Source organism: Medicago truncatula, unplaced genomic scaffold (genome assembly GCF_003473485.1).
Source record: "Medicago truncatula cultivar Jemalong A17 unplaced genomic scaffold, MtrunA17r5.0-ANR MtrunA17Chr0c28, whole genome shotgun sequence".
Classification (NCBI taxonomy): Eukaryota; Viridiplantae; Streptophyta; class Magnoliopsida; order Fabales; family Fabaceae; genus Medicago; species Medicago truncatula.
Window position 1 is genome coordinate 7,273 of NW_024340386.1, and position 10,878 is coordinate 18,150.

The 10,878-nt window shown below is 35.1% G+C and overlaps 3 protein-coding genes across 4 annotated transcripts; 1 reads left to right on the plus strand and 2 right to left on the minus strand.

Annotated features, from left to right (window-relative positions):
- Window positions 1-892: 892 nt before the first annotated feature.
- LOC11440295 (triphosphate tunnel metalloenzyme 3) lies at window positions 893-1,827 on the minus strand. The gene has a single exon (XM_003609431.4). It carries the CDS (start codon window positions 1,672-1,674, stop codon window positions 1,066-1,068), a length of 609 nt encoding a protein of 202 aa, XP_003609479.1. The 5' UTR covers window positions 1,675-1,827; the 3' UTR covers window positions 893-1,065.
- A 3,841-nt stretch (window positions 1,828-5,668) lies between these two features.
- LOC11438183 (triphosphate tunnel metalloenzyme 3) lies at window positions 5,669-7,092 on the minus strand. Its single transcript, XM_003609430.4, has one exon. It carries the CDS (start codon window positions 6,458-6,460, stop codon window positions 5,855-5,857), a length of 606 nt encoding a protein of 201 aa, XP_003609478.1. The 5' UTR covers window positions 6,461-7,092; the 3' UTR covers window positions 5,669-5,854.
- LOC112421325 (protein MAIN-LIKE 1) lies at window positions 6,818-10,512 on the plus strand. Of its 2 annotated transcripts, none has more exons than XM_024782656.2 (4): window positions 6,818-6,927; window positions 7,300-7,547; window positions 8,910-9,587; window positions 9,744-10,512. In XM_024782656.2, coding segments are annotated over exons 1-4 (1,614 nt in total). In that variant the 5' UTR covers window positions 6,818-6,926; the 3' UTR covers window positions 10,431-10,512. The 2 variants fall into 2 exon arrangements, with proteins under 2 accessions (XP_024638424.1, XP_024638425.1); XM_024782657.2 differs by lacking the exon at window positions 6,818-6,927 and adding an exon at window positions 6,990-7,124.
- The last annotated feature ends 366 nt before the right edge of the window (window positions 10,513-10,878 follow it).

The window sequence follows — 10,878 nt, forward strand, 5'->3', positions numbered from 1 at the left end:
CTTCAGTCTGTGAGGTACATGTTGGCGAAGTTCTTGGACTATCGTCAGCTTTAGAATGGGATCATCACTTACACTTGGGACCTATCGATTTTGAGCTTGATGCTAAAAAAAAATGGTGGGTAGTTTTTCATCTACACATCAGGATGTTACAAATTTTGGGATGATTATTCATAATTGTAAAACTATCTTTGAACAATATTATGTCAACTCTAGTGTTGAGTTTACGAGGAGACAAGCAAATGAAGCAGCCCATAGATTAGCTAAGGCGACCACGTCTTCAACTAGTTTTTAGATTTTGGTAGAAATACCAGATTGTATTGAACACATTTTAAGTAATGAAATTATATAAGCTTCTTTCCTTAAAAAAAAAAAAAAAAAAAGCGCAAATCATTTATCTCTCCATGCCAAATACAATCCTCTTCTTCTACACTATCAGATTAAGAACTCCCTACTTACATGTGACATTTACGGTGTCCTTAGAATAAGTATCAGACCACAAGATAACATGAAAAATAACCAACGAGCTTGTCTCTTTCCATTCTGAAACTATTTGTCTAAAATTATGCATTGCAGCAACAATGTTTACAATGGTTATTAATATCATTCACCTGAGAATTTTCTTCAAAAAAAATATATCATTCACCTAAGATTTGCCGGTATTGTCAAAGAAGGGCGCTATAGTGTAGCATAATTTGAACAAACTGCTATTGTTTTGCAACATGAGTACAAAGCATTGTCAAAATCAAAATTTGAACAAACGTCTGGTTTTTGCCATCTGTGATTGAAAACACTGATAACAACAATTCATTCACAGGAGGATGATTCAGCTGGTATTCGAGAAACTATACCAAGTTACCAACTTTGCAAAGATCGATCAAATGACAATGGACAATAGAAACAAAATATCAAACATGTGTAAACAAAATAAGTAGGAAGGAACATGAGATTAACAGTAACTTGCAACACAACAAACAGAAAATCTTACACTCATATTATTATCAACAACAAAAGCATAACTTATAAACTAATTCAACTCAACTCAAAAAACGATAGAAAATTGACACACTATGGCAATTTCCCAGATCGAAAAATTGAGAATTTAGAAGCAACAGAGTATGAATAATCAATTTCATTCTCCTTCAAAAACTCCTCCAGAATCCGTTTAGCTTCTTCAGGATCAGAACTCTCACACTCAATCTCAAACAAAGTCCCAAAATCAAAACCAGTTTCATCTACTTCCAATTTCAAACCTTTCCATTCATAAACATTCCTCACATTCCTAAAATCCCCTAAACCCACAAACCCATTTTTACCAACCACCCCAAATTCCTCCTTCACTCTCCCCATAATCCTGGAATCCACAAAACCCAACAACTTCCCCGGTTCATCAACGCAATCTCGACCAATCTTCGGATCCAAATCTTCCTCGTCTTCCTCTACACGACGCACGCCGTTGACTAGAACCCCTTTTGCTTTAAGTGAAACGACACACCGTTCATCATCATTATAGAATCGGAAACGAAGTGTGGCTCGACGAGAAGAGAGTTCAGAGGCGGCGCCGTCGAAGAAGTGGTTGTGTTGATGATGGGTGATGACGTGGAAGGGAGAGAGCAAAGCGGTGACTTGGCGATGAGCTTCGGCGTTTGCGAGACGTAGCTTTACTTCCACTTCCATTTCGGTGCGATTAAACTGACGGAGGAGAGAAGCCGCGGCGGTAGCGTTCTCACGAGCTTTGGATATTTGGTCAACTAATGGTAATGGAAGAAAGTAATTAAAATCCCCGCGGGAAAGTTACAATCTCAACATGGTTCATCTGTCTAAAATAATATACCAATGATTGAAAAATATATTATTAAGTTAGAGAAAAAGAAAATAAATAATAATAAAATAGCATGGTTTGGATTTTTCTAAAAGAATGTAGCCTCACTTCTTTCATATTCATGTTGAAAGAAATATAAATAGAGGGGAAGGGAAGATAAGCGAGTAACAAACCCTGTCGTTAACATTTTTGGATGATAAAATCAATCATATTAAACGCAACATATCAGATATGTCGAATTGATTTAATTATTTTAGAGTGCATCTTTGGATTCATTGACTCACTAGTTTGGTTTTTACTCCCTATCCAAGAGGACATTAGATATAATTAATTGACGAATATGCGTGATTGAGTTATTGTTTTCGAATAAAACATGATGAGTTGATCCATTTAGTCTAGCTCAACGAAAGGTCTTTGTCCTCGACCGTTTGACCATTTAAATGTTATCTCATCATAAGTTTGACATACGGTCTATAAATTGAAAAGCTACTTTGTAAACCCTAGATGCGGTTGAGTAGTCACTCCTCCAATACTTTCATCACCCGTCTCTCTCGAATTCTCACGAAACCTAAAGGCATATGCATCATTCTTGATCTGATCTATTTGTTGATATGTAAATGTGCTAATTTATACTTATTGATCCATGACTAACTAGAATAAATTCTAACGCTAAATACACGAGTCAAATTAAAGTTATCACAGGGAACTTTCAAGGAGAACCCAAACATTATTGGTTCTGTATCCGCAACTTGATTGGTTTCTCTCAATACTACATTATTAATTTGGACATGATCAAAATCCAACATAAATGCATCAATTTTGCTAACTAGTCGTTACGGGCATGAGTGTGTCAGTGTTAACACTTGCATTAACAGCTAACAAAGAGTTTGGTTCTATCATCAATGAGTTTAAGCATTTCTCCTTTTTTTTTCTTTCTTTCTTTCAGTCAAAATATTTCTCCTTTGCTATCATCAAACTCCGGAGAGCAGCCCAAAGCTTAACTTTTAGAATAGAATTGACAAGGGGCTTCATTCATGTCTACTCTTGGGAAATTGTTGCATTGCAACTAATTCTAATCAATCTAGACAAGGAGCTTCCACACAATATGTTCTTGCTCTACTTGTACCTGAATCTGAATAAGACACAGTGATGACCGGTTCATACTCCTTTTTTGTAGCCTAAATCTCACCGACCAATTTCTCAATTTAGAATGGCCACAAACAGCTCCGCCCAAGGACCATAAAACATATCAAGCTCAATGTTCAACAGGTTTTGAGCCAGCCAACCTTTGCTATCATTTAAGTGGAAATTTTTTTCGTGTTGTAGATATATTGAAATGCAACCAAACAACTTTTACATTCCTGCAGCCCCTAAACACATTGAGATCATTTTAAGCAGATTACTTGCAGATGGGATGAATCTCATCAGGTCATGCCACACTTCTTTCTGGCATAATTTGTCATCAATATTCTTCCACCAATCTTCCAGAACATAAGCCTAATCCTCTTATTTATAACCTTTCCTGCGCCAAATTATTTTGAACAAAGGATCTGGTTGAGAAAGAGTGGTTTGTACTTTGTATTCATAAGCTGAAGCAGAAGCAAAAATCTCATTAGTAGTTTTATTCCAAACAATATTACAATTATCTTTGTTAGTATGAGGAGATATGCATGTCTACATTTTCAATAATGTGGTTAGGAAGAAGGGTCATTATCCTATTTAGATCTCAACCCCTCGTGTTTAAGACAGTTATTAAGTAAGTCACATATTCGACCAAGGGTATTTCACCTAGAGCACATTTCTTCAACCTTCCACAATTTTGGAGTCAATGATCTCTCCAGAAATAAACAATAGTTCCTTTTCTTACTCTCGATATCAATTTGGCATACACACACATTCTCTCATACCATACAAGCCCCTCTCAAAAATTAGGGACAAGTTGATATTAAGATCTCTTTACTAATGGGGACATCCTTCATATTAAGGTATGTAATATGTAACGTGGAAAACTTGAAATCGAGACATGACTTTTGTTTAGAACTATAAGAGACATGGTTTTTGTTTAGAACTATATAAGAGAGAAAAAAAAATCTCGGTGATTCACCCCAATGTTTGGAGGAATTAAAGCACGGAGGATTTTATGAATCACTTAACAATTTTTGTATTAAAATGGTTTTTAGTTTTCTAAGCGTCTTTTCCAAAAACTCCTAATGTAGCATCCATATCCAACACAACTCAAAGTATGTAATCCCCATTTCGGACATACACATACATAAATGGTTTTTCCCAGTACCATGAAAAATATCAATGGTTTTTATTAGGAAATAGAGAAAGGAAATATAAACGGTTCTCTGTAGGCATTGCGAAGCAGCTGGCATGTTAATAAACAATAACCTACGGATCAAGCAGATCAACATGTCACAGTATGTTTCAATTACAAGTGTAAGTTAAAAAAATATATATATCATATGCTGGGGTGAGCTTGTAACTGAATTTAAACGAGGTATACCAAGATTATTATGACACAGTAAACCAAGATTCATTGAAGGAAAAAAAAAAAAAAACATTTTCTTTCTGTATCAAACTAAAATTATGCTGCACATGAAGCATGAAAAATAAGGAAAAATCTTTTCAATAAAATTTAGGGGCTAGGATAATCGAAAAGGACACACTTGATAGTGAAAAATGTTCAGGGAGAAGGTTCTAACTTGACTTAAAAAGTTCTTAAATATATACACCAAGATTTAAGAAAAATGTTGGAAGGCTGAAAGAGGATTCTGAATAAAAGAAACATGCAAAATGCAAAAATACAGAAGGATGAAGCTCACAGGACGGTGGAAACATGCATAAGTGGATTAATACAAAGTGATTACCAAACATATTAAAATGTTTGGTAATCACTTTGTATTAAAATGGTAAGGGAATAGCTAACAAAAATTCAAAAATATTTAGGAAAAACCATTAAATAATCCTGGTTCAATTTCATACTGGCCTGTGGCTTCTGATTGTTATTAATCTTCCTTTTCTAACCTCAACTAGAACTAGTGACATAGACATTTGAATGGAGCGCATAATGCATATCATTTTTCTTTCCATGCTGAACACAGTTCTCTTCTTTTACACAATCATATTTAGATATCTCTACTTATATGTTCAGTTACAGTGTCATTAGACCAAGTAACACAAGATAAATTGAAAAATAAACTGATGAGCCTCTTATCAATTCTCAACTCTCATGCAATCCCATCATCAAAATCAAAACATAATCGCATTAGGTTTGGCGATGATCAAGTTCAAACACTCTACAGCTAAGAGCCTGAGATATACTTGAGAAATTGAGACTTGAGAAACTAACTAATCATAAGTGAAACGGTTGAGAAACTTGAGACAAATTGTTATTCTTAATCAACACTAACAAGTGATTCATCTCAAATTGTGTACCACCTTCAAACCTTAAACAACATAAACTGTGTAGAGCAAAGAGTAGTTTATCAAAGGTCGCGAGCTTAACAACAAAACTAAACTATTTATCTACAAGTATATGCTACAATGGCTATTAATATCACCACCTAAGATTTGCACACCAACTTAGATTGTGCAATGACAAGCAGTGCTGTGAAAGAGCAGCTCTATAACGCTACAGTTTAGTAGGATTTAAACAAACCACTACTGTTCTGCAATACACCATCTAGTACATCGTAGTTATAGAACAGTAGTATAGCGGAACATGAACAAACCGCTGTTTTTTTAAATCCACGGTTGATAACAACAATTTATTCACAGGATAATCAGCTGGTACTTGAGATATACTAACCCTTAAAAGATCAATCAAAATGACAATGAGCAATATAAATAAAAGATCAAGCATGTGTAATCATAAACTAAAAACATCATAGTAACTTTCAAAACCAGCTGAATGATAAGTGCAATACAACAAACATGAAATGTTACATTCTTAAATTATCAACTACAAAAACCATAACTTATAAACTAGTTCATTTCAACTCAATTGAAAAACAATAGAAAATCCACTCACTATGGCAATTTCCCAGCTCGAAAAATTGCAAATTTAGAAGCAACAGAGTATGAATAATCAATTCCATTCTCCTTCAAGAACTCCTCAAGAATGCGTTTGGCTTCTTCAGGATCAGAACTTTCACATTCAATCTCAAACAAAGTTCCAAAATCAAAATGAGTCTCATCCACTTCCAATTTCAAACCTTTCCAATCATAAACATTCCTCACATTCTTAAAACCTCCCAAACCCACAAACCCATTTTCACCCACCACCCCAAATTCCTCCTTCACCCTCCCCATAATCCTCGACTCCACCAACCCCAATTTCCCCGGTTCATCAACACAATCTCGACCAATCTTCGGATCCAAATCCTCCTCATCTTCTTCAACACGACTCACACCATCAACCAGAACCGCCTTTGCTTTCAACGAAACAACACACCGTTCATCGTCACCGTAGAATCGTAGCCGAAGAATAGCGCGACGAGAAGAGAGTTCCGATCCAGCGCCGTCGAAGAAGAGATTATGTTGACGATGAGTGATAACGTGGAAGGGAGAAAGCAAAGTAGTGACACGGTGATAAGAATCTGCGTTTGGGAGACGAAGCTTGACTTCAACCTCCATATCGGAAGGGGAAAGAGAAAAGGAGCGTGTTGAGAAGAGTTTAGGAGGAGAGACCAATGCGATTCGCTTTGGAAGAAGAATCTTCGGCGCGATCGAATTGACGGAGGAGAGAAGCGGCGCCAGTTGTGGTGGTGGTTGTTGTGTTCGTGGTGGCGTTGGCAGTGTTGCGACGGCGAGCTTCCTCAAGTTCTTCTTTGTCTTCAATTTTCACTTCGATTTTCGTTGGTTTTCTTCTCAGCATTTTGTGACTTAACAGAACGCCAGAGAATGGATCCCCTTTTGCTTATAACCCTACGATTCACTGTTGTTTGGATTTCGATATTAGTAATTAGAGGGGGTGTAGATAGTTACAGAAAAGCTATCAAACCAAGTTTTGTTGGGCCCATACATTTTGCCATAGTATGTATGTAAACGCAAGTTTTGTTGCTCTCAAATTCTTTTGAAAGTTTCTGGTTTGCAGCAGAGAAGTAAGTTTGCTTAAACACATTGAAAAATTACTTTTGAGTTTTTCAGTATTCAAATCTCACCCGGAAAACACAATCAAACATTTTCGGAAAACGCAAGCAATTGTTTCCGGTTCCGATTTGTAATCTGGATTCTGGAAAATTGATATCTACGTATCTATGAAGAGTTTGTTTACGGAAAACTCATAGATCTTTCTCCGGTGAATACTTGTTTTTCGGAACACTATTACCACCTTTTCCGGTTAATAAAGGCACCACTTTTCCGTTTTGATTTTTTTTTAAACAAGTGTTTTTTTAGTTAGTTTTTTTTGTAAATAACTTATTTTCAATTTGCTACTGTTTTTCTGTTGCACTAATTCTTTTCCATTTTTTCAGTGGCACATTGCAACGAACCACGACTAGACGAGGAAGAGGTTCATGATCAGCAGTGTGATCAACCACCTATACATGCAGAGGAGCAACCCAATCATCAAAATTTGGAGCAGCTTGCACATCAGGCAGTGGAGCAGCTCATGCATCAGGAGATGGAGCAGCCCGTACGTGGGTATCGTGGAGGACCTTATGATCTATCTCTTCTCACGCGATACGAGGGTCATGTTGCGCGTAGGTTGTGGTATGGTCAGGTATGTAAACATTAGATTTTGATCACATAACTTATTTAATTAGTATTAGTTTGGTCCTTAAACTTAACATTTTTTTGAATTAAATTAATAGAAATGATCAAATCGATACTTTAAATAAAATTAAGGGATCTAAACAGATATTTTATTACTTTTGGGACCAAACCGATATTTTAAATCAAGTTAAGAGACCAATTGAGCATTTAAGCCTACTAGTTTTAATTAGTTGACTGATTTATTTATATAACAATGATCTATTGGTTTAAATTGTTGAATTTTTTAGTGTATCATATGAAGTTTCTACGGTACACTCGTAAATTGAAGTGTATTAGTATATCAACTTAATAAATTAATGATTATTTTTATGAAATAAAAAACTATTTGTTGATTTTTATATTTTAGAAAATATAATTTCAGAAGAAAAAATATAATTTCATTATTTATATGAATCATATTAAAGTTTTTACATTTTATCTCAAGATTTCATAAGAAAAAACATAACTTCATTGTTTATAAGAATCATGCTAAAAAAATTATATTTTATCTCAAAAAATAATCAATATTCACTGTTGTGAGTAGAGAGGAAAGTAGGTTGAACCACACTGCTTTAACTTAAACAGGAGTGGCCTGCTATAAAATTTTAAGGCTCAAGTCTGACCTATACATATAATAAAATAGGTTAATAGGCTTAAAATTAAATTAGCTAATGATCAAGAGGTATGTTTAATAGACTTTTTAAAAAGCTCAAATTTAACCTATATAAATAAGGGAAATGTTAATCAATGCTTAAGCATTAGTTAACATTTCCCTTATTTTTTTCAATAAAGTGGTATGCCAATTTACTACCACTATGCTAAATAGGTCTCACTTGATTTATCAATAGCCTTTTTGTATTTAAAAAAAAATGTTCAATAGACCTTTTAAAAAACTCAAGTCCAACCTATTTAAATAAATAAGCTTTTTTAAAAGCCTAAATTTGATCTTATTGTTAAATGAGTGGAGTCAAACTAGACATTAAACAATTTATGTTATAGGTCTCTTTGACGGTTTGGCCTACTTCCATCCTTATTGTGAGTAGGAATTTTTTTGAAAAATTAACTTTTATTTTAACGAATTTAGTTATTATAATTGTAAATGATAGAAAATAATTTTTTTATTCAGAAAATAACTCATTTGGTTATTAATTTAAATATTGTATTTACTAGTACACTTAATGATGTTAATGTGTCATATAAATTGTATTTTTTTATTAATTATTTTCATTTTTTGGTGTTAATGATTTATTAGTTTTAATCGTTTTGATTGTTTTATTTAGTAATTTAATAATGTTTTATTATTTTGATTATTTATTTTAAATTTATTCAGGAGCGCGGTGTCAAAAAGGAGTTAAAGGTAGCATCACATGGGAAAAAGTTGGAGGGTTGGGTTCCTCCACAACTTCCCCCTTTAATAGAGGGATGGCTGGAAGGTTCTGGACTTAGCGCACTTCAAATGACTAGTATGAAAATGGTTGACGCCAATCTTTTATCGGCGTTTGTGGAGAGATGGCATCCTGAGACGTCGTCATTTCATATGCCATTTGGTGAAATGACTATTACACTGTATGATGTGGCTTGCCTACTTCACATTCCGATTAAGGGTGATTTCTACGATCAACCTCCAAGTGTAACGGAAGAAGGAGCAGCTGCACTTGCTGAGGAGTTGTTGGGGGTAACTTATGATGAAGCTAGGGCGGAGACGGCGAGGAACAGGGGTGGCTATTATAGGCAGGAGTGGTTGTACAGGTTGTTCGATATGCATCATCAAACTGGGATGCTTGACTGCGCTGCTAGGGCGTACATGCTCCTCCTAGTTGGGTGTACTATTTTTACAGACAAGAGTTTTACTCTCGTAGAGGCAAAATATCTACCGCTGTTTAGAAACTTGTCAAATTGTGGTAAATATTGTTGGGGTGCAGCTGCTTTGGTTACATTGTATGAGCACTTGGGAGATGCCTCTATGTTTACTTGCAAGCAACTTGGAGGATATGTGACACTTTTACAGGTATTTTTATAATAATGTTAGAGATAATTTATTTGTTAAATATCACTAGAGATGAAAGAATGATACGTGCTTTTATAATAATTTGTTTTCTTTGTTTCTTTTTTATTATTATATTCTTTATTAATTTTTATTTCATCTTTTCTTATTATGTAACAGTGTTGGATTCATGAATATTTTCCGAGTCTTGGTAATCGAGCAGAGAGTCGAATTTGTTGTGATAAGCCAGAAAAAGGCGCCGCTCGAGCTATGCGATGGAAGTATAAACAAGGGACTCTTAAGGTTGATCAAATACGAAGGTTGATAGATGATCTGACACCTGCAAGTGTCATATGGCGCCCATTTGAAAGTCACCGCCAGATAATTCCATTTGATGATATATGTCTATACAATGGTTGTCTTCGTTGGTGCAACACTTTAGTACTTTACTTGCCTCAGAGGTGCCTCCGACAATTTGGATACATGCAATATATACCACCACCTCCTCCAGATCCTCGTACCTTTGATGTCGATGTTGAGTGGATTGATTACCATTCAAGTGTGCATCGGGTCATTGAAGGAGCACTTCCGGTGACATATACATTTGAGGTCACAGAGACATACATGGAGTGGTACTACAATGTATCGCATCCTCGTTTGATATGCTCTGGTGAGGAGCCGCATAGACCAGTCCCTCTTCCGGTGTATAGCGTCCCTAATGATGCACGGCCTTCTGATCCGAGACTGGCTTTGATTGCTTCCGAACTACAAGGTTACTTAGACGAGATTGGGGCTACGCCAGAGAAACCTATGCATAGGCATTTGTACCACGCATTAAATTTGGCTCGTGGTGGACCTTTATATTAGTTATCTTTATTATTTTATATGTTGTATTATCGACATTGATTTGTTTTATATGTTGTAGTATCGACATCAGATTTATTTTTTATGTTATATTATCAACTTTTAGTTTATAGAATATGATTTTTTTTCAGGAGTTTATAGAATATGATGTATTATCGACTTTTAGTTTATGATTGCAAATATTAAATTGAAAACATAACATCAATAACGTCTAATGAAGACATGATATCAAATAACATTTATTAAAAACATATCACATCAATAACACAGTTTCAAAACATAAAATCAAACAAAAAAATGCTCATGGTTGAATCAAGCTAGCGATGTGTTGCGCTACAACTAGAAGGCACTGCCACTCGTGTAGACATTCAGCATATGCTACCATCCAAAACTTTGTTTCCGGTGAACGATATTTCTTCCAATTTGCTGTAACTTGGAGCATCATAAAAAC

What these genes read in the sequence shown, in the direction of transcription:
- LOC11440295 (XM_003609431.4), bottom strand. Translation starts at nt 1,674, where the DNA reads ATGGAAGTGGAAGTAAAGCTACGTCTCGCAAACGCCGAAGCTCATCGC.
- LOC112421325 (XM_024782656.2), top strand. An exon ending in GTAGGTTGTGGTATGGTCAG is followed by an intron (nt 7,548 to 8,909) that starts GTATGTAAACAT and finishes AAATTTATTCAG; the next exon opens with GAGCGCGGTGTCAAAAAGGA. An exon ending in GATATGTGACACTTTTACAG is followed by an intron (nt 9,588 to 9,743) that starts GTATTTTTATAA and finishes ATTATGTAACAG; the next exon opens with TGTTGGATTCATGAATATTT.
- LOC11438183 (XM_003609430.4), bottom strand. Translation starts at nt 6,460, where the DNA reads ATGGAGGTTGAAGTCAAGCTTCGTCTCCCAAACGCAGATTCTTATCAC.